This window comes from Tinamus guttatus, unplaced genomic scaffold, assembly GCF_059628265.1.
Source record: "Tinamus guttatus ecotype Peru unplaced genomic scaffold, ASM5962826v1 Tinamus_guttatus_pri_ptg000150l, whole genome shotgun sequence".
Classification (NCBI taxonomy): Eukaryota; Metazoa; Chordata; class Aves; order Tinamiformes; family Tinamidae; genus Tinamus; species Tinamus guttatus.
In genome coordinates, this window is record NW_028288684.1 from 1,449,853 (window position 1) to 1,476,926 (window position 27,074).

General features: G+C 43.4%; 1 protein-coding gene across 1 annotated transcript; it reads left to right on the forward strand.

Moving 5' to 3' along the window:
* The first annotated feature begins 8,209 nt into the window (after positions 1-8,209).
* MRPS31 (mitochondrial ribosomal protein S31) lies at positions 8,210-26,794 on the forward strand. The gene is made up of 7 exons (XM_088522276.1): positions 8,210-8,355; positions 10,227-10,514; positions 11,195-11,353; positions 16,161-16,307; positions 18,951-19,024; positions 21,799-21,942; positions 26,438-26,794. The coding sequence occupies exons 1-7, from the start codon at positions 8,225-8,227 to the stop codon at positions 26,647-26,649; spliced, it is 1,155 nt and encodes a 384-aa protein (XP_088378402.1). The 5' UTR covers positions 8,210-8,224; the 3' UTR covers positions 26,650-26,794.
* Positions 26,795-27,074: the final 280 nt, after the last annotated feature.

Consider the following 27,074-nt stretch of genomic DNA (forward strand, 5'->3'; position numbering starts at 1 on the left):
AGGCATCTAGGGCTTCATAGCAAGACTCCTTCCCCCTGTCTCAGCTCCCCACCTCTCCAGGAAAACAGGGGGCAGCTCTCCCCACAGGAAACAACAGCTAAGTTTTACCAAAGATCACACAGGATATAGGCATTTTAGGCATTTCTATGCAGCTCTCACTATAAGTAGAAAAGGAATGGCCAGGAACATCCAGCACCATCATGTTCACCGTGCAAGTCTTCCACAGAACAGCATACTACAAAGAAAGATGAGCACTACCCTCATCTCTTGGGAAGGCAGCGGCGAGGTAAACGTGCAACACTTCCAAATAAAACACTCAAACGAGCCCAGGTTTCAACTTTGCAGCAAGGAAACTTCTTGGCAAGCGGATTAAAACCAACTGGTGTCCTTAGGGAGCTCCTGCTGCTTCTCTGCCATGTCAGCAAGCCCCATCCGCGGTGTCCAACAAGGCGCACGGGTCTTGAGGACAAAACCAAACACACAAACACGCATGGGAACCAGCCCCTCAGTAACCATTAGGCTTGTCTTTAGGCAGCACAAATCAGCAAGAGGAGCATCCTTCATTCTTCTACCTACCGTGGTGCTGCTTTTGCAGCCTGCTGTCTCCCAGAAATACACTTTGCCATAAGAGGAAAACTTAGTGTATTTTCCTGGAGGTCATGCTGAAAGGACACAGAAATTCCCTGCGCAGGTGGCAGGGACAATGTCCTTCTGAGAGCATTTATACTACAAGCAAACATTTGCTTAGGAGAGAGGCTTTAAGAACAGTTGTTTCTAAAGAAGATTATTAAAAAAATAAAAATTGTCATTTGGTTATTTCAAGCATTAGATCTGCTTAAGATGATTGCATGACATGAATGTCCACGTAATGAGTTTAAAAAAAAAAAAATACCATTACTCTCGTAACAGAGAGATAGATGCTATTTCTGAACTGTGGTTGAAGTTCGAAGCGGGTCGCTCCTGACAGCTGGAGGTTATTTCAAAGCCGAGGCCCGAGACCGAGCGGCACTTGGCCGCTCGCCCCATTCACGTTCCTGTCGGAGAGAGGGAGACTGCAGACACCCGTTGGTCATCAACAGAACTCGTTTATTGTCCCACAAGCAAGTATATTTATACAGTAGATAATTAGCCTCATACATATTGCAAAACTTGAGCTCATGATTGGTTGCTAACGGTATTTGATTGTTTATTCGACGGTATTTGGTTGTTTATTCGAAAGATAACTTCTGTCTGGCCAGCCCAGATTACGGTCGATAAGCAAGCAGCTTCTTCATTCTTCCTGCCTTATCCCCTCAGGGTTGTTTACGAAACTCGCCAAGGACAGAGTGTCCTTGCCTTACCAGCACGTCCTCAGCACTTCTCTCCTGAGGCCTAATCTCCCAGAAGCCCCTGCTTGCTCAGTTGCAGGCCTGAACCAAAGTCAGTGGATCCATACTCATGTCCACGCTCTCGTAGCCAATTCCCAACAATTCCCCCTTTTTCTTTTTGCGCGAGCAGGACATCCCCCATGCTCTTATTTATCATGCGTTTTACATAGGATAAGATACAGCTTAAACATAACAATACAATTATAGCTACTACTAAAAACATTAGCAAGCTCTGCAAAATATTGTGGAGCCATCCAGTAACTCCCATTACAGCAATGCAGGCCATCAGGTGACAGATTACATGGACCGCCTTTTCTCCCGCCTGGGGAGTTGCCCATATGAAGTGGCTGAATGTGTCAATAGTGACATGAAGGTACTTCAAGTGGCCAAACTCTGGAACATGGGTAACATCCATTTGTCAGAGCCCACAAGGGCCTTGACCATGCGGATTTACCCCAATGCCCAACCCCGGTCCATGATGGCTACATTCAGGGCAGGCGCGCACGATTCCCCTGGCCTCTTCCATTGTTATATTAAACTGACTTTTAAGGCCTTTAGCATTCTGGTGGAACATGTGATGGGCTTCCCTAGCCTTAATGAAGTCATTGAGAGGTACAGCCGCGGCCACCAATTGATCAGCCCTGTGATTACCCTCGCCCAGACCCTGAGTCCACATGTGACTCCTGATGTGTATCACAGCATACGGGCACAACCGTTGTTGCAAAGCGGTTTGCAACCTGCGTAAGAGCTCATTCAACCGCGGATTTTTAACATCCCGGACCCTCGCCCCCTCTATGCGCGTAACAATTCCAGCGACATATAAAGAGTCCGTGACCAGACTGAGCCGCTCATTTTGCCATCTAAGTACCGCCCAAACCACCGCAGCCAGTTCCAGCGTTTGTAGTGAGTCCCCTGCTGCTGCTTCTAGCAGGTGGTGATGCCATTCCACTCCTTCCATCCAGGTGATAGCTGCTCGTCGTGATTTCTTCCCTGCATCCGTGAAGGCGGTGACTGCGTCCGCTAATGGTACTTCACTTCTTTTATGTGGCATAATCCACTCATTTCGGCTCACCCATTGTAGTTTCGGTGACTTTATAGAGTCTACTTTGATATCAGCAGCTGTTGATAATAGACTCGTTTGTAATTCTCCAGAATGCTGCAGGTACCATTCAAGCAGATCTCTTTTTATTGGAATTCTAATTACACCTGGTTCCATTCCCGTGATCTGCACCACTCGTGTTTTCCCTTTCATAATCAGTTCCGCCAAGTTTTCTACTTTCTGCTGAATAGTTGTGTGTGGTTGCAGTGATGTATACAACCATTCGAGATGGCATTTCAGCGTTTGGTTCTTCATTCTTACTTCCTGTGCTGAAGTATTTCCCTAGTCTCTTTCCAGGGATACAAGTCAGAGTACAACTCCCAGTCCTCCACTGGTGGGGGTGGGGTGGAGTACACCGTAGTCTGAGTTACTCCTGGCTTTCCCGCTTTCAAATTCTGCACTTTCTTGTTGTACTTAGTCAGCCCTCTCTGCTGATATATATTATACAATAAAGATCTAAAGACCACACACACAAACAGCACAAACATAGTTTCTATCGAGTGGCACGACCTCACGTAGCTGTGCACTTTACTAGTGAATTCCACTGTCTCAATTGCCAAAGCCCATCCTTGTCGCCAATTAGGTGCGAATGGGCTTGGGATTTGGCAATAATCACCCAAAACAATGTGGCTACTGCGAGCCTCTATTCAGGTGAAAGCATCTTTAATAAGCAATGTATGAATAACTACTCTTGAGGTAATACTTGTCGGCAGGATACTGAGACTGAACATCTTCTCGAGTTGGCAGATTAGAGGGTTGCTGACAGGCTCCTAACTCGGCGGGCGTCCCCGCGGAGACAACGTGGGTCTCAGTATTAGGAGTCTCACCCCCCCTCTCTCTGCACTGTCTGTTTAAGCCCGGTGCATCCTGCCACGTAGGGCCAGTACGTGCCAGCAGGCAGACCAGGGGGCGGACAAACTCCGCCTTCAGTCACATAACCTTCCCTCCTGGGTGCGCAAATGCGCATATCAGTAAGTGGTCCCAGCCGTCAGTCTGAGGGTCCTGCCTTTCTCATCTTCCTCTTGGGTGTTTGACCTTCAAACTAGTTTAGAGGATGTTTGCAGTTCCCGGGCAGGCAAACATCTTCTTTCTCAAGATCCCATTATGACTCTACAGATCATACAAATTTCCTCTTTTCAACCATACCTCGTGTCAGCATCATTATACAAAGGACACAACACATAATACAGACGAACATAGCAAACAGAAATAATAGCCCTAATAACGGTTTCTGTCCTCACTTAAAGCATTACAATTCTTCAACCCCCACTTTAAAAGACAGATCAAATTCCCCTGCACCTCCCCCCTGGCTGTTGTCAAGCCCTCAGCAACGTCAGTCTCCTTGATCTCATTCGCCTTCTCTTCCCCGGCCCCCCTTTCTCCTTTTTTTTTTTTTTTTTTTTTTTTCAAGGCGATCTAACAAGTCCTGGACGTAGCCGGGCCGTTCTTCAGGTGCCACGGGGCGGGGTCCGGAAGCGGGGGCGCAGACGTTGTAGGCGCCGCAGGTGCTGGCACAGAGGCAGGCACGGGCGGGGGGGTTAGCGATGGATCTCCAAACACCAGCCGTTGTAGGTGGCGTGGCGGTCCCGGTCCTGAAGTGCTTGCAAAGGCGGACGTGGCTCCGACGGCCACTTTGCTTTTTGCTTTCACATCGGATTTGAATACTAGGTGGGGCTCGGCTTTGAACCCATTCTCTCTGCACCAGATCAAAAGCTTGCAGAGGGCCTGTTCATCAGTAGCTTGCTCCAGGGATTGCACGAGCCTATTCACCAAATTTCCGTAGGACTTCCACAATCCCTGCTTCACCATGGTCTTTAAGTCAATTCCCTGTACGTTACATTGTTGTAAGGTACGGGTAAATAATTCATACGCCACTTGCCTATCCATTTTTTATCGCTAGCAGTTACTTTTTCTCCAGGCTTCGGTGGCGCGTACGGCCCCTTACTCACCGATGTGGTCAAGGGGGGTGTCGTTCCTCTCCGCTCCAATGGCGGCTTCGGCACCGTCCCGGCTGCGCTGCGGAACCCGACTCTCTAATACTTCTCTCCACCGTGGTGCGTCCTTCTCCCGATTTCTTTTCTGTCCGAGAGAGGATTGCCCTTCGTTGCATCACGTCGGGGTCACCATTTGTCGGAGAGAGGGAGACTGCAGACACCCGTTGGTCATCAACAGAACTCGTTTATTGTCCCACAAGCAAGTATATTTATACAGTAGATAATTAGCCTCATACATATTGCAAAACTTGAGCTCATGATTGGCTGCCAACGGTATTTGATTGTTTATTCGACGGTATTTGGTTGTTTATTCGAAAGATAACTTCTGTCTGGCCAGCCCAGATTACGGTCGATAAGCAAGCAGCTTCTTCATTCTTCCTGCCTTATCCCCTCAGGGTTGTTTACGAAACTCGCCAAGGACAGAGTGTCCTTGCCTTACCAGCACGTCCTCAGCACTTCTCTCCTGAGGCCTAATCTCCCAGAAGCCCCTGCTTGCTCAGTTGCAGGCCTGAACCAAAGTCAGTGGATCCATACTCATGTCCACGCTCTCGTAGCCAATTCCCAACACGTTCCCAGTTCCCGGAGCGCTCGGGCGCTTTCCTCCCGCTCCGAGGAGGAGCTGGCAGCCGGAGCGGGGACCTCGGCATGAGGACACACGGCAGCGGGAGCCGCTTGCATCATGCCGGGCGCTCGCCCGCCGGGAGCGCGCGGAGAGCCCGGCGGCGGCGGGCAGGAGGCAGATGCCGGCGCTCACAGGAGAGTTTCGAGAGCCGCTAAGTTTGGTCTCCCGGTCTGCGGCCACGCGGACACTTTCGCGGGATGTGGGACGCGGTCAGAGCAGCCCTAACGTTACCCCCCCACGTTAACAGCCCCCCTGCTCCCCGTCCCGGCTGCAGCGAGGCAGAGGCTGCCCCGCTGTCACTAGCGCGCAGCCCCCGAACCGCAGCCGGGCCTCACGGCTCCGCCGGCTCCTCAAGGTCACCGCGACGCGCCGAGCGCCACGCGCTGCTCCCGCCGCGGGCGGCCCCGGGCGAGGCGGCTGCTCCTCCGCCTGCAGGGCCCCGGCAACGGCAAAAACGCATCAGGGCCGGGAGCGGCGGCCCCCGCGCGGCCTCCTCCTCCCCGCCTGCCCGCGCCACTCACCGCCGCGTGGCCCCGCGCCGCCGCCGCCGCCACCGCCGCCCCTATAAAGCGGCCGGGGGAGGCGCCGCGGCCCGGGCGAAGCGGGGCCCGCGGCTCCCGGCGCGGCGCTGGGCGGGCCGGGCCGGGCGGGCCGGGAGGCGGCGGCCTGCGGGGCCGCGCGGGGCGGTTCCGGGCGCAGGGCCGGGATCGGGATCGGGGCTGGGATTGGGGCCGGGACCGGGACCGGGGCCGGGATCGCGGCCGCCCCGCGGCGGGGCTGCCTCGCTGGCTGCCGCCGCGCGGCTCGAACAGCACCGCGGGATCCGCGCGCGGCCTGTTTGTATCTGCCAACCTACCTACCCATCCATCCGTCTGTCTGTCTGTTTTCTTACACTCTGCTGGGGAGGTCCTTGCTTACTGAGCGGCATTAACTGCATTCATGAATCAGAATGGATTTTTTTCACCCCCTTTTTTCCTTTTATTTTCCTCTTTCTTTTCGCCGTTTTGGCTCTTCCCCCCTCACACACACACTTTCCCCCTCTTTAGCCTCTTTACTCCTTCCTCCTTCCCCTTTTTTTTTTGCTAGTAGCATTTACGTAGGGATCCCATATCCCAAAACAGCTAGGCTGTGCTGCTGTGCCCATCACAGGCTCCCATCCTGCACCGAGAATGGGAGTGGAGTGGCTTTTTATTCTTTTTTCCTCCCTCTTAATAGTTTGCAGAGTTTGGTACACTTGAGCAATGCAGAAGAAGATAAAATAACTTTTTTCTTCTATTTTGTTTTTTGGTACTATATTGCTGAATGTATTTCCCTCACACCATGACTTTTCCTGCTTACCTAAAAAAAAATCCTTTTGAATTTCATAGATCTCTGAGAAGACTCAGCTGTACTGGTTTGGAGCTCTCTTACATCTCAAGAATAAAGATACAACAGTCTAAAGCTTCAGATGTGGGGATAAGATGTATATATTGATTAAATATATATGTATATATGTATGCTGTCTATGGTATTCAGTATAATAAAGGGAGGATTTTGTGCCTTTTCAGTTGAGTTAAATAGTCAAGTTACTGTTGAGGTACAAAGAAAGGTTTCCTGCTCTGAAGCCTGATAAAACCCTAGCTTTACCTGCACTTAAAACCCGCTGGCCCTTCCCACATGAGATGGGATGTGGACAGACTATTGGGAAAGACTTACTGCAGTTTAGCAAGTGACTCCTGATCGGCTACTTTGATGTGGATAATTTGGTGCTTTTGGGGAATATGCAATCCTGTCCCTGCTGAGCTGTGCAGGTGCCCAGGGGTATCGAGACACACACACCTACATGTTCTAGCCGGGATTTATGGCATTTTCCTGCAGGGAAGAGTGGGGGAAAACTACTTGCAAAGCCCAAACCAAGGACAAAAGCATTATGAGCTCTAGCGAGTAGGATGCACATTTTTTTCTCACCAGTTTTAACAATAAGCTGCAGGCCTCAGACGTGGGAGGTTTTTCTGTGTGTGGCTGTTTTCTGGACAGAACCCCGTTTCAATGATTTGAGGCGGTTCTTCAAAACACAGCATTTGTTAATGAAGAGCAGATTAGGCCAGAAACAGCTCTATAAACAATAAATTATAAAGGATTTTGTTGCTTTAATTTAGAAATACACTGCTAAGTCCATGGCACCCTTTAGTGCCAGTGAGCAGGCAGCACATGAGAAATCATATGAAAAAAATTTAAGAGGCTACCCTTCAGCCACAAATAATTTTGAATTGTGTATTGACTTTTTTTTTAGTGCTATTATTTTTAAGGAGGACTGCAGCGCTGCTGGAAGATCAAACTGCTGCAAAACCTCTAGCTCCTGATAGAGGGTGGGTCAGGCCACGGACACCAAATCCGTGGCGGGGATCCCGTGCCCAGGGATGGGGGACAGGTCGGAGCGGAGGGAACGTGGCCTGGCGGCCCAGCGGGGCGGTGAAATGCCGTGTGCCGGGAGCGTGTTGCCACCCCGCGGCTCTGGCTGCCTCCTGCATCGCGGTGCCTGGCGCTGAGCTTGCCCCGTACCGTGGAGCCGCTTTTTGGGCCTCGAGTTCCAGCCGAATCCCAGGCAGAACCGGCGTTTTCTTCCCAGTGTTGGTGCAGCTGAAGCTCCTGTGACTCCCTTCAGTCAGAGGGGCTCCTGATACGGTTTCTGCTCCGAGAGGACCCCGTTTCCTCAGGCGCCACCGGGAACCCCGCGCAGACCTGCCGGCCACATCCGGCTTCACCCCTTCCCATGCACTGTGAGGCCAGACATCCCCCAGTGGTGGGCAGATTTTGTCTGAAAAAAAAAACCCAACAAGCTGTCAGGAGCTGAATTTTTAATGCAAGATTGACAGGAAACTATCAGTTACACGACTTTTTTTTTTTTTTTTTCCCTGTGACACCCCCTCGTTGTGGCAGGCTCCGGGCACAGCCAACTTAACGGCTCCACTCAAGGATGGATGACTCCACACACGGATGTAATTTAATAAACACAGATCCATTTTTTCTCCCCGGAGGAGAGCGGCGCTGCGCGGCCGCGGAACCCTCGGCGCGGCTCCCGTTTCCCGCCGGCAGCGCATGCGCGCCGCGGCGCCGGCAGCCGCGAAGGGGGCGGCGCGGAGCGGCGGGACGGAGCGCGGCCATGTGGAGCCGCGGCGCCGTGTGGGGCGGCGGGGCCGGCGGTTGTGGCCTCCTCGCCGCCCGGGGCCGCCTCCTGCTCGCGGGGCCGCCGCGGGGCTGGCGGGCGGCGGGCGCGGAGCGGCCGCCTCGCAGGTACCGGGGCGCGGGGGGAGGGCCCGCCTCCCGTAACTGCCCGGGCTCCCCCAGCGCGCGCGCGGATTGGGGGTGCGCCGCAGGGCGGTGCTTACGGTAGCGCTGCGCCCCGGCAGCGGCGTCCGGGAAGGGGCGGCGGGTTCTGGTTTTATTTTATTTTATTTTATTTTATTTTATTTTATTTTATTTTATTTTATTTTATTTTATTTTATTTTATTTTACTTTATTTTATTTTACTTTATTTTATTTTACTTTATTTTACCTTTTGCCGAGGTGCAAACAGCAGCGCTGGCCTCGAGTGCTTCGTGTTCTGATTTTCCCATCTGTGCTGCCCCTGCTGCCCTAAGTGGAGGCTTCTGTATGGATTAAATGGGTTTAGAAAATGTGCAATGGAGAAAACACACGTGTTTGGAGAAGACCTGTGAGGAGCAACACTGTGCATGCAGCAGGGCACCTTGTTCCTCTGCCTCAGTGCCGGCTCTGAGGTTTTGCTTTGGTTTCTCATTGCGCCTGGAACCAGGGCCTGGAGCTGGCAGCTTGACACAGTTAGTTAGTTAAGTGCAGAGGGGCTGAAGCGCTAACGTGGCGGTGCTGGTTGTAGCAGACTTTTGTTTGAACATGGCGGTGCTGGTTGTAGCAGACTTTTGTTTGTTAGTGGCCAAAGTTAGAGGGGTGTGTGTGAGGGGGAAGGAGGTGTCAAAATCTCTTCAGACCTGTGGGAATAAAATATTCCATTGCAAAATAACCATTCCATTGTGGCCTTTTTGGTAACACGAAGATGCTCGTAAAACAAAAAGTAGCTTTTGATTGAAATATTTGGACAACTCTAAATGGTGCGAGAATAGTTTGAGAGGTGAGAATAGTTTGAGTTTGGTGATGTTTTTTTCCCAGGGAAGGAAGGCGGTTGCACCTGTATTTCAGCAATAACTCAGCCTGCCCCCTCCCCTCCTCGGCATCATATCCCTGCCTGCGCTGTGGCAGGAGCAGCTTTGCAGTGATGTGGTGAACGAGGTGAAGGAGCTGTTCCAGACGGAAAAACAACCAAAATACCTTTTCTGTTTGTCTCAGGGTTATTTTGCAGCAGGGTCCCTTCCTTTATGGCTGCACAGATATTCGGCTGGCATCTTGCAGGGCACAGGGAGTGCAAATGGTTGTTTCCTTAGTAGGAATATTTCCCCAAATATCAAATTACAGACAGAGTAAACAGTGTGGGACTGAAAGGTTGGGTATGGCCTGGTTGTTGACAAATCTTTTTTTTGAAGGGGGTGAGGAGTGGTTTCTTTGGTGCATGATTTTAAATACTTAAATGTGTTTTCTGTAGTGCCAGTGAATTTAAGTATCAGGTGCCTGTGCGTGTGTGTGTATATATATTTAAGCTATATATGTGTGTATATATATATGTATATATATATATATATATATATCTTAAAAACACCTGAGGTCTAGGTTTACAAAAGTGTGTGTGACTTGCTCAGATTCACATGGTTACAAGGTCACTGCCTGTAATTCAGAATAAAGCCAGCAGCTGTGGTAAAATATGGGAATTTCAAATTCTCAGTCTGCTACCTCATGCAGGGTAAGTTTTGTTAAGTTTTGTTTCACTTTAAGCACAGTTTATTTGTGGAGGAAATAAAGTTGCTTTCATGATTTTGTGATGAAGAGACCATAAATAGTTGAGAGTTATAAATATTGCCTTTAGCCCTTCCCAAAGAACAAAAAGTACTTGTTTGAGTTCCTAGTTCAGTTTGTACATAAGTAAGTCTAGGCAGTTGTAACTAATGCTTTTCTGTAAGTTAACAAAATTCAGCCGTGGAGCCCGTTTGTGACTTTTTTTTTTTCATTCTTTTTGTTAAACTTTCTGCATTATCTAGCAAAATACAGCAGCTCTTCAGCACTAGCACTGTCCGGTCCACGCAGGAAGATGGATCAACCCCTTCTGCAGCGAGCACCACCAAAACTGCATCCAAGAGTCAGGATTCAGCAGAAACACCAAAGCAGAAGCTGTTAAACCTCATTGGCAACATGAAAGTAGAAGTGAGCTCCATGAAGAAATTCCAGCAACTGAAAAAACCTGAGACCAACAAGCAGAGTGTGACCCAGCAGGAAGGCCTGGGCAGTAGGAGCAGTGCCCCCCGGAAAGCTGCAGAAGGTTCCCAGCGGTAACGTGTAACAAATACACTCCCTATTTGTCTTCCTCATTTTCAAATTGCTTTTGTCATTATCTAGGACAAGTTACCAAATGCAGAAACGAGTATTTTAAAAGAATTTAGTGTACAAATGTACATGGCAGTTTGTTGCTGGGGAGAATCTGGAAGAGGATGTTGTGTTGTTTCTACACTATGCTACTTATTTCTACGGGGGCTCTCCAGAAAAGTAGCATTAGCACCTACCCATGGAAAGTTATTTTAATGGGAGGGAGAAAGTATTATTGTTCACATGAGATCTAGTAAAACTGAAGAGAGAGGGAAAATGTTTTGTAAGAACATCATCACGATTATAGTCCTGTGAGTGCTCTCCTGCACAGTCTGTGTTGTGTCAGGTTTAGAACACTGCAGTCTGTGCCTCTGGTCATCTCATCTTCACTTCTTGTCAAATGGCCCGCTGGCCCAGGACTCTTGTTTTCACAGATTTAAGAGTAACAGTTTGTCAGGGTCATTTAGTAGCTGGTGAGTAGAGGAACATAGGACAAACATGGGCTTCCCCCATCGCTGGCGTAAGGTGGAACTGTTATTTCTGAATTGTTAAAAGATAAAATGGCATGAAATGAAAATGTCAGTTTAAGTACACTACGGGTTCTTTTTTTGTGTGTGTTTTAATAATCATTTTTTGTCTTTTATAGAAGCAAGCCTTTAAAACGAGAACTAGTGGAGGCTGCTTCTGCAGTCGCCTCCTCTTTACCGCTCAACAAGAAACAGACAGAGTCTGAGTTACTTGCACAACTAAGAAGACATGAAGAAACTACGGATAAACAGAAGATGGGGGGAATTGTTAACATACGGTCTGTATATTGAATGTTATTCTCAATTATACCCAGTTTTCTAATTTTGTACTTTCAACTTGAAGGTGACTGGCTTCTCACTTGCCCAAATGTATCTTTTACAAGTTATCCTTGGAATTTATTATCCTTGTAGTGGGGATATCATTGGTTTGGTTATACTCTACTCATTTACCTTTAGCATTCTTATTCTAAAATGCTTTTGCAAAAATAGATATTTTTTTACTGACCAGGATCCATGTTTTCTTGGATGGGCTAGCAGAATAACAGAGAGTTTTTTATGGCTTCTCAATCTGCCTCACAATGGAGGCACTTGTGGACATTCAGACATTCTGTCTGGACTCGTGAATTTTCGTGACAGCTTCGCTGAACTGAAGCAGAGCAACTCTAAAGCCCCACCCTTCCTCTCAAAAATTTCCAGTCAACCCGAGAAACTCATCTCTTGGCTTAATTCCGTTTCCAGTGCGGCTTTCAAACAGATGAGAAACATTTGTTTGGAAACTGACGGTTGCACGTACTGCTCCTTTTTCTGAAGGATAGCTAAAGACAGGCTCTTGGTTCTGTATTTGGCTAATATTAGGATAGCTGCTCAGAAAATACATCATTACATCCAGATGAAACATTGAGCAAAACAGAAAATCGTGTCTTCAGCAAGAGAGAAATGTGTAGTCTTTATGCAGTGTGAAGTTTCAATTGTGGTGGTTTATTCTTGTGGTGGTTAAAATGAATTTGCCCCAAAGCAGGATTTAAGTTTGGTCCATTTATTATTATTGTAGGTTGCCATAGAGGTTAGTATAGAATTCGTTTTTGCTGTGTATGTCTATTAGTGAACTGCAAATAGAGAACTGCAAAAATTGGAATTAGCTGACAAAATAGTTATGTTTGCTGCTGACATCCACCTTTCAAGTGAATGAAAACAAGGGAGAATGGGATGGTTACAAGAAGGTGGAGTGAAAGGGAAGCACAGTGCCCCCTGAATTATAACGTTGTTGAACAAAACGTGTGTTCTTCAGAGGCTGTGAAGGGAAAGGGGAGAAGCTGTGCAAGCTTCCCTTGTAGTCTGGATTGGTGATTCTCTGGCAAGAAAGCTCATGGTTGTTAAGGACAGTGAAGTGAAGCTCTCCCCAGATATGTGAAGTCTGTGGTTTTTAAGGAGGAAAGGAAAGAAGACCATATGGTTTTAGGTAATATACACAAGCCATACACCCATCCAAAGGCTGTGTATATGCTAATTTTTCATGATTCCCTCTTAATCGGAGTATAAATGATCTCAGAAGATAGAGATGTTTATGGGCTTTTGGAGCTAAAATGAATAACTTTAAAGAGAGATTAGGGATCTGACAGGTACAAAAACGTTAGGAGGCACTTTTTAATTAAAGAAGAATAAATAAGGAAATATTTTGTATAAATAATATGTTCATTAAACTGTATTATTAATTACCAGTGAGGTTATGCCATGTCAGTCACTGGGGTTTTTAAAAGAGCAGAGTAGACAGGTGTCTTGGAAGTGGTGTAGTCTGTGGACGACCAACTTAAAATGTAGTTGGAACCTTCTTCAGTCCCTGGTAAAATGTGGGGGTCATATGAAGACTGACCAAACTCCTGTGTGCAGAGCCAGGCCTCATGTGCCCCTGCCCCTGCAGCGTGTGTGCTCTTGCAAATGTGGTTGGTTTGCCCCCTGGCAGCAAGGGTTCTCTTTCCTCACCACCCATTGCTCTTCTCCTGAAGCACTGTCCAGCTCTGGCTGCTCTGGAAGGCAGAAGGTGTCAAAGGAAACTGTAAAGTAAGCAGAAGGGGTTTTCTTCCTTTAAAAGAAAGCTTGAATCCTCAAGAAATCGGCAAGCTTAAGTCCCCACGTTGTGTGTCTTTGTATAGTTGCTAGATGGCTTCAGGTATGTCATTATAAAGTACTCAATCTGTGGTCAGAAAGAGGCAGTTTCATTCCGTAGGTAGCCTTGTTGGTTGTCTAGGAATAACATAGCTGGTTTGTTGTGCCTTTGAATTGGCTAATTTTCCTTTATTCCCACCTGGGAACATGTGTTAGTCTTCATCATATATTGTAAAGTTTTGTTTTCTTCCTTAATAGTCAGCTAGGTGAACATTTTGAAACTGTACCAGTGGATGAGGTCTCTAGAAGAGCAGCCACTCCTGATGATTTGGAGGATTGATAAGTTAATTAGTGGTAACATGCCTCGGTTCGACTCCGAGGTGAATTTTGTACTATTACCTTTCTACTCAATGCAAAAAGAAAAAAAAAAAGTTCCTAAAAAGCAGTTCCAGGCAAGCAGGATTGCCTGATAGCTTTATCTTCCAGAATATGTCAACCAATAAAAGGGACTGAAATGCTTCTAATATATTAGAAAGTAATCTCATTTATTCAAGTGTGACTGTTTTGCCCTTATTTTTGTTTGACAACAAGGGGATAAGGGTTGCTAAGCTTTTCGTTTTATTCCTGAAAGTTTTACAGTTTACATTGATGTACTGAAAAAGCCAATATAAATTCATCCTTTATTCACAACTTGAAAATCAGTTTAAAAATTAGATTAGAGGTCTGCACAACTGTTAGAATCATTTAATATAGCACTCGGGTGCAGCAAATTGGAGTAGTGCTACTGAGTTTTAGGAAGGTATGAAATAAATCAGACGTTGTTGGTTTTTTCCCTTTGTATTGAGTTTTTTTGGGATATGATGTGTCCTCCAGAGGTCACTGTTGTACCCAGGCTTCTCCCATCCCCTGTTTTGTAGCAGTTGAGGACAGCGTGTTCAGGAGGAGGGGAAAATATTAATGATACAGGAATTTATTTTTCTCAGTGTGGGATGAAGTTTCGCTCAGTGGAAATTACAACAGCAGTATATTAAAATAAAACCAGTGGCACGGCCAGTTGAGATTTCAGCTCCTGTTTTGGGTGAATCAGAAGAAAAGGAATTCAGAGCTTAAGCTCTGAATTCTTAATTATACCTTAAGCTCCCCATGTCTTTATTTTAGTGTTGTGATTATTGGTTGGTATTTAGGAAAGAGAATCTGTTTGGTGTAAAAGTTCTACATCTTTCCAGAAGGCATAAGTATTTAGGAACATTTTTAACCTCGTGCTGGGACATGGGCTAATATCATGTACTGTCTGACCACTATAGACACTGGAGCTGGAGTAGGAGTTTGTCATCTGACATTTTTCATTGTAGAAGGGATCAAAAATATCTCCGTAGTTTTGCTTTTAGTTAATGTAGAAGACACAAATATGAACATTTTTGCCATTAATGTTCCTATACCCACGATGTGCTGAATTTAGGAGACTGCCATGAGCGGTTTGGTACCGCTAACTGCATGTGCAGGTAGTTTGGTAGCACAGTCTGTCCGGAGGGAAGCATGACCTGCTGTGCAAAGCCACAAATAACCCGAGCTGCAGCGTGAGGAGAGCGTCTCGAAGGCAGCCTGAGCCCGTGCAGCCCAGCAGGGCTGCGGCCTCGAGGGCTCTGCCAGGTCCCAAGGGCTCGTGTTAGCCCGGCCCTCAGGTGTGTCGAGTTCCTGGCCTGGCAGCAGCCCACTGATGCCAGGAGTCACCTCATAAATATCTTCTAACATGGTAGAGATGTGGGTAAAGTTGGGTTAGTTTTTTTTCTTTAAGGGTAAAATGTTGACATCTGAAAATTACTTTTTGGGTGCCTTTCTCTTCAGAGCAGATGCTTGAAGAGCATTGCTCTTCTGGATCTGCCTTTCAAAACCACATCTAAGACTGAAGAGAAAGTCCTCCTGAGTTGCTGTGGTGATTAGCTTTTACAATTTCCAGAAGTATTTATTGGTATTAAAATCTCTGTTGACTTAAGCTACCAAAACCATCGTTTGGATTTTAGTCACATTTTTAAGAAAATGAATGTGCAATGCTTTTTACTTTTCCTATTTTTATTTTTGAGATCATCTTTATAGCTTAGAACTTGAGCATTGCGATTTTGGGTGGCGTCACTTTCTTGACCTGCTAGCAGCTAGGAGAAGAGGGCAGACACAAGGAAGAATAACCAGCTGGGGCTTTGCCAAGGGGCAGACATACAAATTAAAGGGACTGATTGACTGAGGCATAGAGGGTTTATATTTTGGCCTTCATGCTCAAAAAGAGCTGCAAACTGCACTGGAAAAGACCAGAGCGTTTGCTCTTTGTGCATGGTTTTTGGCCTTCATGCTCAAAAAGAGCTGCAAACTGCACTGGAAAAGACCAGAGCGTTTGCTCTTTGTGCATGGTTTTTAACTTGAGAATCGTGAGGGGGAATGTGGCCTGTTGATGTGGTATAACTGCACAGTGCAGCACCTTGCAGGGGATCAGGAAAAGTGACCTACTTATTAGGGTGGCACGAGTGACCCGTGTCAGCTGATGTGTGGAGGCAGCTCCACTCCTCTGAGTGGAGTTGGTTCCTTTCCAAAAATTGTTTTTTTTTTAAATCCTTGTTGTCTTGTCTCCAGAGAAATTCCTCATTTACTTGAGTACAACATGTCTAATGTATGTGAAATGATGGTTCTCTTTTAGGTGGTAGCTAGATAATTTCAAAGATAACTTGTTGCAGGTTTAATAGGTTAAAATAGTGCTTTTCGTTTAGGTATGTAGTATGTAACCACTGAGTTTGCTTAAAAGGTTAGACTTTTATATCTGATGACGTGGAAAAAAAGAAGGCTATGTGTGCAAGGAATGTCTAATTCTGTTTTATAGACTTACAAAATAGTTTGGAGTAGGAATAGGGAGTAGTTTGCCTTATAAATGCACAGGATAAAACTTCCTGCCTTGTTGTTCTTGTTGAGTTTTTATGCTCACGTTTTTGATTTCAGCAACGTTATTTCAGACATGACAATTAAGAGAGAGTCCCCAGCCCAGAGAGGTGCAAGGATATCCAATCTCATTTCTTTGGAGTTCGAAGAGGATGGGAAAAGAATCAAGTCTGAACGAGTCGCATCTCAGTCTTCTGATTCCAGAAGGTATTTTCTGTTGTGTTCACTCCCACTTCCCAGAGTAAGCAAAAACTTAACAATGGACAGTGCTTTAAAGTTAGTCACAAGTATTCATGAGTCCGTGATTCATGACACTTCAAAGCTTAAAGAACATATTTGCCTTTTTTCCTCAAAAAACAACTTCATCAGCACTGAAATTAAATTGTGTGATAACTCGTTAGTATTAACCAGCTAGTCAAATAAATTGCACTTTTTGTCAGTAAGCCTTGGATAACTAAAAAAGCTTAGTGCTGAAAGGTAACCTTGTTTTGTTTAACTACATCAAGTTATTCGCCCTTCTGCAAGATGTAATTTTATTTCACTTTGGTAACTATTTTTAGATGGAGACTTTGAAGATTTATTATCACATGATGGAAAACTTGAAAAAACGTTCTATTTTCAAGAATACTGCTTTTTAAGAGACTTTTAAAGATTTTTTTTGTAACCCTCATATTGCACCTAATAAGTTGTTTTATAACTGATTTCTCTACTGATGAGATGCCTGTGGCATTCTAATTGTTTATAAAACGAACTTCATAATTTACATGGTGATTTCAGGGTACTCTTTAAAAATGACTTACTGCTGTTTTTTGTGACCAGTGCACTATTTAGTGAAATAAGTTAGTGCTCTTATTTGTTTTAGCCTTATAAACTGTGCTTTCATGCCTACATTCTTTTGATTTCCCATGGCAGTCACATGATTACCCAGCTTTTCAATATATTACTTCTCCAGCAATTCCATTTTCAGTAAGATTAACTTCTTTACAAATAACTTATACATGACTTTACTTGGAATTAGGAATTAGAAAGTGAAGTGATTGGTGTTTAGGTGGATGATGCTGAAAACAGAATTTGGATATCTAAGAAAAAATAAGCAAAAATAGGCATAAACATAAGCAAAAAGTTATGGGTGAGCAGAAGTGCAGTACTCTGCCCTCTTTGGCTATTTCAGCATATCATAGAGAATGTTATAATTTATTGAAAAAATTGAAATATATACACCATATAAATCATGCAAAAGTCCCAAAGAAGTGAATGTAGTCATTAGAAGAACTTGACGTGCTTGCTGAAATATTTCCAAGTAACTCCTTTTTCTTGAACTACTTATTTGCTTATCCAGTGTATGTTCTTTTATAAAGAATAAGCTGTAAACTGTTTTTATTGATTAAAATAGTCCAAGGTAAAATAAATCTCAATGTATATTTAAGAAGATTTATTAAATAATTTATGAAGTCGGAGGAGCTGTCTCACCTCCTTTGTGTGATTAAGCTGTACTTTGTATGTTAATATTACTTACCTAAGGAACAGTGCCCTAAAGAGTTTTTTAAATATCTGTATTGGAGAAACTATCTTCAGTTTCAGTCTTAGGTTTCCTCCTGGAGCCTTGAAAATGGAACCGTTGTGTATGTCTGTTGAAAATATGCAAGTAAATGGTTAGGAAGATAGACACATGTTAAAATAGAGTTGGTAGATTTAAAAAAAAAAAAAAAAAAAGATGATGTTGCTTTATAGCAATTTGAACTAGTCATTTTTAAAATAAATGTTCTTCCAAGTCAGGCTTGTATCTTGAGCCAGTGTTATGGGGAGTTAGGCACAGAGATAGGAAAATGTAATCCCAAATCAACATTCTTTTAAGACTGTGTAATTAGGTTGCTCTGTGCTGAAATCAATCCAAGGTGGTTACATCAGTAAAAAGTAATATGACAAGAGGAGGTTTTGCATTAGTAGCTCTGGCCATCAGAGATCTGCAGGAAAAGGAAAGAGGTGAAGTTTAAGGTCAGGAAAGGCACGCGTTGCTAGGCTAGCAGGGAATAAGTAATAATAAAAAGTAGAATCTGTTGGAATTTCAGTGAAAGCCTACAAAACCAAGAAAGGTTATATAGTTAAGTATATTTTGCAGTTTGTATTATACAGTCAAGACATTGTTTTTTGTGTTTTGTTTTGTTTTCCATTTTATGTATATGAAAGTTCAGTCTGTTTAGCTGTTAATCTACTGTTAGATATTTCATTCCATATGGACTCTGCTGAATGTAAATATGATTAAAAATAGATGGTCAGAATAAAATATTATATCAAGAAAGCACTGAGGTGATAGTGCTTAAATATATCCCGGAACTGTGCTCCGAGCGTTTGCTGTATGGCAGAGAAGGAAAGATGGCAGGGTCATCTTCCAGAAATTCTATTTATGTAATAAAGCAGAATTATTTGATTTAGCTGTTGCCTCTTCTTCCTGAATTGTGCAATACAGAAAAAAAAATCTCAAAATTCACTTTCTCGCTGCAGCTTTGTAAAATTGCTCAAGTACTGTGGTTTGACACTGTTTAATTTTACTCAAATGCTTAATTACTTGGTGAAAAATGACTGCAAAGATTACATTTGGTTTATGCTCATTCTCACCTATGTTTAGGGAAGTTGTGTTACAGAGTAATACTTCAACCGTAAATACAGCTTAAAAGCCTTAGGAGTTAGTGAGAGATACTATCTCACTTTTTTCTTTTTTTCCCCAGAGATATGTTAGTTTCACAAGAATATTTTGTGCCTTTTTTTTTTTTTTTTTTAAATCTGGCAAAATTGTGAGGTATTGTGAAATACTAAAATATCATTTTTCTTTTTTTTTTGTTTTGTTTATAGGAGTCTCAAAGTAGGAAGGAGACTTAATATTTTCACCAAGACTTCTCCAGATACAGAAAAAACACTGACAACAGGTTAGTAGAAATTCAATAATGAAAAATCCAGAGAGGACAAGTTCTGAATTTTTAGAGTATCAGGGCATTCATTGTTGTGGTCTGTTAGTTTCCTTCTTTAGTACCCATAAAATAAAAAAGAATACTATAACTCTGCTTCTTAATATGCAAAATACCACACAGTGACAATGTTTTCTGAAGTAATTGGAACGCTCTGCTCTTGAAGGTAAAACTAGCTTTTTATCACTTAGACTAGTTGCATCTTTGGTACGTATTAACAGTTTGGAGAGTGTGTATAGTGGCTCCCATTAGGTATTTATTTATTCAAGTTGCAAACTTGTTGCACTTGTTTTATGGCAAAGAAGCACAAAGCTGTAATTCCAGGGAAACAAGTGTGCTCTGGAACTGCCTAGGCTTAAGCAGTGTGGACCTAAACTAGACCATGGACTTGATTTCTTTGTGGCCTTCTTTTATTCACAGAATTAGCCTGAAAGATCCTGTAGAAGCTGACCACAAATGCTCTGCTTTACTCATGGTAGCTAATTCCCCACATACACAAGCACCTGTAGAAGAAACAATAGAGAAATCCTCTCTGGTACCTTAGAAAATAGTACTTAGTTGTTTTAAGAGTAGGATTTTTAGTTTTTTCCAGCTTCTAGCTCAGTAATTCTCTCCTTTTTTATATTTGAAATTGCAGGGAGAAATTAAAGGTTTACTCTAATTTATTTGGTAAAATGTCAGCCAGTGCTATTTGTGTATTATCGAGCAGCTGTGTGCTCTCTGAATGCAGGCAGTCACCTCTGCATTGGGCTGTGAAGGCTGCTTACTAGAATGGGATTCAATTTGCTGTTTTTCAGGACTATAGATTTCTGTAAAATCTGTCTGTTTTGCATATAAATAGAGTGAATGATACAGTATTCTTCTAGCAGGTTGCCCAAAGTCTCATATGAGTAACTGTAGCTTGATTTGAATCAAATGTGCTCAGGTAAAACGTTGAGAATCTCTAATGTTTCATAAGTTATCTTTTGTATGAGCATATGTAAAAGCAGTAACACGCAGTAGTCACACTAAATATAAAATTTAGCCTGCAATTTGTGCACAATCCAGCTCTGCAGAAAGTGTGAGAGTGCAAGTAGATTTGAAGTTTTTAATTAGATACCAAGAAAAAAAGTTTCTTTCAGCTTTTTCTGTGGCATTGCTCTATCTGATTTCTGTTAGCCTTGAGGGAAGCTATAGTAAACTCTAAGCTAGAAACTTCAGTACAAGACTTACTAAGCCTGTTAACAAAACCATATTTTTTTTTGCCATAATCTCAGGAAATACCAGCATGATACTTAATACTTTGATTCATCTGCTCTCACTTTCTTCTTCTTGGCTAATATTAGTGGATATCATGACTCAAACTATTGTTTAGAATGAAAGAAAAGCAACTTCTGTGTTGTGCATTGAATATTTACTTTGCAAGCCTAAATGTTAACTGCAAAATAAATAGGCACCCAGCAAGTTTTTCATAACTCAGCATGAAATACCATTTATGGTTTTCTGTTTCATAGAGGTGAAAGTACAATATTTATTACCTTGCTCTGAGATCGAAAATTTAAGTTTCTGCAGTCTTCTATTATTAGATTTATTAGTAACAAATTGTTAGAAGATGTATGTTAACGTGTGGGCAATAATTCTATTTTGGTGTGTTTCCCTTGTCCTCTATTTATTATTTATGTTTTTATTCCTGCCTCCAGCACTCAAAGTTGCTGAGAAATGCAGTTCTGGTAGTTTCTATGCTAAGTCTAAGTAAGAATAATTTGAAAAAGTATTTTCTCATTTGACATACACACAAATATATTTTTTTCACCATGCAGAATTTCTTTGATGGTTATTGCTTTCTCTTAAAAGGAGAGAAAATACATTTTTTAATCTGGTTGAATCCTAGGCCACCGAGCCACAGGTATAATTATTTCTGAATTTCACATACTTTAGGGTAGTAAAATTAGCCCTGATTCACTTAAAAATGAATTCAGACCAAAATCTCCATCCCTCTGAGTTCAGGGTGACCTGATGGGGGCATGAGACAAGAATGCCAAGGAATGCTGGACTTCAGTGCACTGGCCTGAGGCATTTCCAGCAGTTCTCCCAGTCTCGTGGTTCTACCTCTTTGCCTTTATTCTGGTGATAGAGTTCAGGGCTTGTGAGAAGTTCTGCTGGGGTGGAGAGTTCCCTCAGTGTAACTGTGCTACTATGAGTACACTTTGAGGAACAAGTTCTTTCTTAAAGTTAATTAAGGTTCTGTAATTAAAATTCCCTTTTATTCCATGAGGAGAGTTGCATCCCTCAGGGAACTGTTTGATATTGAGAGAAACAAACGATTCAGGTTTTCTCAAGCCCAAGGGACAAATTTGGGATATTTGTTAAGGTGTGGAAGGAGTTACCGTCGTTTGTAGATTAAGAGCTGTTTCCCGGAATGAGTGTAAAGGGTGAAAATACCTGAACACTCCAGGAGTAAGCAAGGTACTTGTAGCAAATAGTTCAGCAATTAAGCTCAAAGTTTGTCATATGTGCAATTTGTGGAAGACAAAGGAAAAAACAATTGTGAATAATTGAATTCCTGCTCTGGGGGCATTTCAGCAGCGTGAGGGAGCATCATGAGAAAGATGGTGCTAACCTCCAGAAAAACCTGCACAATTGAAAGTACTAGTTTTTGTAAAGATTAATGTTAAAGGATATATGTTATTTTAGCCAGTGAGAAATCTTCAACATGTTTTCAGATTTTAAAAAAAAATAGTTTTTTTCTTTCTTAGCATCATCACCAACCATTTGGGATTTGGAATTTGCAAAGGAGATTGCGGCAGTGACTGAGCAGCCTCCCCGAAATGGTTTTGAGGAAATGATCCAGTGGACAAAGGAAGGAATACTGTGGGAATTCCCAATTGACAATGAAGCTGGTACGTGCACTGTTGACGCTTATTACTTGGCTCTATTTACTTTTTTGAGAATTGGAGCAGGTTAGGACCCGTGACAACTTTAACGTAGTATTTCAGCTGCAGATCATGCATTTGACAGTTAAATAAATAAATAAAAGTAACTCTCCAACAGATCAGAGTGCAGATTATCCCAGTCTGGCACAGAGGTGAAGTCCTGCGGCTGTTTGGGCTGGTCTGAGGCCTGGCTGCTGCTGAAAAGGGGAGAATTTGACCTCTTTTCACTCTTTCTTGCACTCTTTTCCCTGATAATTTTAACACCCCACAGACCATTCAAATCTGTTACATAATTCCTCTTACTATGAAATTTCTTTAAGAGAAGCTTCTAGCAGAAGAAGGAGAATCTTAAAACTGCTGTGCATGTTTTTTTTTATAGTGCTTTTTCTGTTCTTTGGCATGGTTCTGAGACAAAGTGGCTAGCAGGACCCTAATCAACTCTCTGCCAGTTCCATATCTGCGCTGGCTGAGTGCTAAGCAGTCGTTTGCTTCCTTTGTTCTGTCTGCTTCATAAGAAAAAAACAGTCTCACCATTCACTCACTCTGGGCATCTATCTTAACTAGACATCTTTGTGTGCTGTATTTGCTTCGTTTTCCATTAAAAAGAGAGAGTGCTCTGTGTGAAGTTCAGCCAGCAGAGAAAGAGTGTTAAGGATGGGAAGAACAACTACAGAAAGCCAGTGAATACTTTAGGAGTGGGGACTCCATAACTTCAGGGGAAGTTTGGCTGTGTATGGGTTTTTTTTGTTTTGTTTTTAAGCCTTTAAAGACATCAAACAAAACTACTTTAGAATGATTCAGTCACTGAACACAAAACAGGTTAGTATCTGAAGCTAGGAGTCTTTGAAAATCTGTCATATACTGAGTTGCAAATTGCATAATGCGATTCATTGTTTCTTAATGTTTATTCTCATCCTGTTTTGGCAGTTCCTTTGTAGAATTTAATCACTGCTCCAAATTGATCTGTTCTATCGCGTAGAAATCCAAGCATATTCTAGTCAGGTTTTTGCAAGCCTAAAAATCATTTGGGGCCAGTGGTTTCTGTGTTGTGGTAGCGTGGCTGGGTCCCCGCTGTCTGGGCACCAAGTGGAGCCGGCGTCTTTGGTGGCCAGTGGTGGTTCTGGTGCAGCGACGCGGCTGGGACCTGCTGTCTGCCATGGGGTGGCCGGTGGACAAAGAGTCTTTGTACGTAGTCAAACAAGAGCCTGTGGCGGTTGGTCCACAAAGGCTGGTCATGTGGAAAATCCCAGTGGAGGCCTCCGAAATGTCTGACCCCTCAGGTTGAAATATCAAGTCAATAAATTTCATTCTGTCAAACTGCCAGCTCTGTTACCGATCAGGACAGCTATGTCCAAGTACAGTCAGAAGCTTGAGAGTCTCGCTACAACAAATTCAACATACCATCATTTCAGTAGCTTCAGTAGCAAAGAAAGATGCCCCTTCCCCTGTTAATTTTACATTTTTCTACTGTCATGTCCCTCAATAGCAAGGGGAGATCCAGCTTGTTCTGTTATCCCACAAACATACAGCTATAAAAACACACATGTAATTAAATTCTCTCCCGGGAAGCGTATACATTCAACTTTTAGCATTATGGCGACTTTAAGGTTTTAGGGGAAACACAAAAGGCAGGGGGAAGCTGGTAACTGCTCTCACTGTCACGAGGAGCGCTTTGTGAGGCGCCGTGCTCTGAGGCACTGCCACAAGGTTGTGATTTTTAAAACTTCTGGCCCTGGGACGAGTGCCTCAAGACGTGGCTAGGCCTAGACACTGGCTTGCAGCAGGTCCAGGAACGGTCCTCCCTGTGCCCTGGCCCTCGTGCCGGCCCGCATGATCTTTCCTTCCTCTCATGCAGCTGAGGACACTGCTAGGCCCCTCTCCGCCCACCACCCCATCCCCCGGATTATTTTTTTACCGGCCTAGCATGAGTGTAGTTTCTGTAGCATCATCCTCTCTTGTCCTTCTCTGTGCTTGCCCTCTTTTAGTAGCTCTAGCTCTGCTCCAAGCTCGGCTGTGCCAAAAGGGTGGGGAAAGAAGTGATTTTTGTCTCCTTCCAAAATGATTTCTGTGCCTTTACACAACAGTGACTCAAATCCTGAAGAAGGTGGTGCTTAAAAAGGACACTGCGTGTTGTTGTTGCTGCTCCTCTGCTTTAACACCTCATTCTGTGAGAAAATGCTTCTGCGGTGTCTAAGGTAGTTTTGGCAGATTTGATAGGTTTAATGGAAGTCTCAGAAATTTAACGCCTGCAGTTGCCTCTGGTAGCTTCTCTAGTCAGAAGTCCCCCACGTGCTGCTCTGGCAGGTGAGATGCTGTCTCCCAGCAAAGAAGCACTGGAGCAGTTTACCACAAGGCAGCAAACATTACACAGTCATTTTGAATGAGGGTTGTTTTACTAATTTTGAATCCATTCTAGGCCAGAATTTATGTCATTCTGAAAATACTTGGTTCTCCTTATTGACTCAGAACCCGCCTGGATGCCACCCTGTGCCACGTGCTCTAGGTGTCCCTGCTGGAGCAGGGGGGTTGGACTAGATGATCTCTAGAGGTCCCTTCCGACCTCAACCAGTCTGTGATTCTGTGACCTCGAGCCTGTCAGCAGGGCTCCTTGCAAGCACATGCTTGAGATGTACCTCACCTCCCAACATCCTTAAGGCAAGTTTGGCCATCTCTTAGAAAGGTTAACATGGTTTTTAGAGAAATTCCTCAACATTTCTGTTTTGTTGTACACAGAATATTGGAAAGAGGACATTGAGAGAGGGTGGCTTCGTATTTTGCTTTTGGGAAGCATGCTGCTTGTGAAAGCAGCCCCCAATGTCCTGCTGCAGTGAGATTTTTTGCCTGCTTTTCCTGGGGAAAGGAAATGGGAGATTTTTGGTGCTGTGATTAAAAAGATTTCTGTTCTGTGCTGCTTTAAGGGGATGTAGGTTCGCAAGCACAGGAGAAATAAACCTTGAAGCTGGTAAGGGCGGGGGGAAACACAAAAGAAAAGGAGAGAGCTTGTGGAAGAAGGAAACATCTGCTTTATTTTTCTAGGACAGGGGAGATAACAGTGATGTATAGCTGGCAGTGATAGACACTGCACACATTTCAGATACTGCAACTGTGGGGAAAACTGATGCATTTCTTAGCTCCTTCAGGTATTGCAGCGCCTAAGCTTCCAGCCTGAATGAAATAGTGCTAACTTGGTGAACAAGACCTACAAGTTGAGACTTCCCTGTCTCACTGCTGTGTATCCTAATCTGAAAAATCTCTAACATAGCAGGAAGCTTAGAACAGAGACAGCTTCACTATCTTGTGTTTAATATTGCTTTTTTAATGTTGGCAAATACTCAAAAAAAAATGCTTTTGTCTGTGACATAGGCTTACCAACTTTTGTGATCTGGGAATGTTCATATGCAATATTTTTTTCTTTAATTATGAAGACAGTTATTTTTATATGAAGTGGCAAATGTTGTCTACAAATCTATGACAGATTGTGACCATCTAGGAATTTTCAGATGCCTCTAAATCTTCCCTTCTGTCAGTTGCAAATCCCAGTTTGTTGTTGTTTTTTTTAAACTCAGAATCGCAAACTGCTAAAGCAGCCCTTATTTCTCACTTACGTAAGATCAGTGTTCAGGGTTGACTCTTTTGAATGCTACCATCGTGATTTGAACACCAAATGAAATCCACAGGGCAGAACAGAAGATTATCATGTGATTGAAGCCCTTTCATGAAAGATCTGTAATAATCCCTTGTGCCATGTTCCTATGGAACTGAATGCTTTTCTGTGCCGCACTGTGCGTTAGGCTGCACTCACAAGTAGCAACTGATGTGATAGACAACACTTCTACATCAGCATGCAGCTATGGATTCCGAAATTGAAATTCTGGATTTCTTATATCCCATTAGTTAGCTATAGGATGTTAAAACTATGATTTGCAAGGAAGGTGCCAGCATTTAGTAACTGTTCAATATTGGATGTTTTAGGAGGTAGCTTTCTTCATCCAACTTGTATTCTTTCATTCTGTGCAGAATTAAGCAGAGAGTATTTTATTAAATAGTTTGTTAAGGAAGCACTGACCATTTAAAATGTGATATTCATGACGAGTCGAAGTTTTCTTGCGTTGAGCGAACAGGAAGATGGATTTTGGCATCAGCATTTGATAGGGTTTCCAGACAGAAAGTTGTTGGAAAATTTGTATGTTTTTGCAAACGGGAACACAAAATGGAAATGACATGAATAGGGTATGTGCTGATTTTTCTATGTGGAGGGAGATATTAATATGTCTTAAAACTATGGTAGGTTCTTCCACTCCTGTGTGGCTTCCTTAACTGTGCAAAAGAATTAAAGGGAACAGAACTATTTTGCCAACTACAGGTTTGTCTGCAAGTTACATGTGTGTGTTTGTGTGTTTATAGATATATCTATAAGTTCACTATTACATACTGATAATGACTTTGTTTTGCCTCCTTTTAGGGATGGAGGATGATGCAGAATTTCATGAACATATTTTTCTGGAGAAACACTTGGAAGACTTCCCCAAGCAAGGACCCATTCGTCACTTCATGGAACTCGTGATCTGTGGGCTTTCCAAAAATCCATACCTAACTGTTAAACAGAAGATTGAACACATCGAGTGGTTTCGGAGGTATTTTGAAGAAAAGCAGGAATTTCTTCAAGAGATTTGAGACTTGAAGCTGCTGTAAATTGCCTTGAAATAAAGAATCTATTAAGGCAAAATTGGTAACTTCTTAATAAAAGGAAATACTATCAATGCATAAGAAGCATGTGACCTCCTGATTTTTTTTTAATATTAAAATGCTTGAAATGTCATGCTTGTGTGTGTGTGTCTATGTATATAGATAGTTTTTAAAAACAAAGGACTGAAAGTTGCAAATGTTGTAGAGTGCTCATCTAAAAGTTTGGTTTGTATATTAAAATCTTTATCGCTTAAACTTGGAACTGATCTTTGACCATGTGGAATACCTATTAAATCTGATTTCACTTCCAATTTCTTTTGTTTGGTGTTTGTTGTACTATTACCTGGGAGTAACAGTTACTGGCACAGTTCTTGATAGATTTGTTCATTTTTCCCTTTCCTTAAGATTTATAA

Bases quoted from the DNA above. Each gene is read 5' to 3' on its own strand.
- MRPS31 (XM_088522276.1), top strand. From the start codon at position 8,225: ATGTGGAGCCGCGGCGCCGTGTGGGGCGGCGGGGCCGGCGGTTGTGGC. The intron at 16,308-18,950 runs GTATTTTCTGTT...TTTTGTTTATAG, and splicing joins CAGTCTTCTGATTCCAGAAG to GAGTCTCAAAGTAGGAAGGA. The intron at 19,025-21,798 runs GTTAGTAGAAAT...TTTCTTTCTTAG, and splicing joins AGAAAAAACACTGACAACAG to CATCATCACCAACCATTTGG.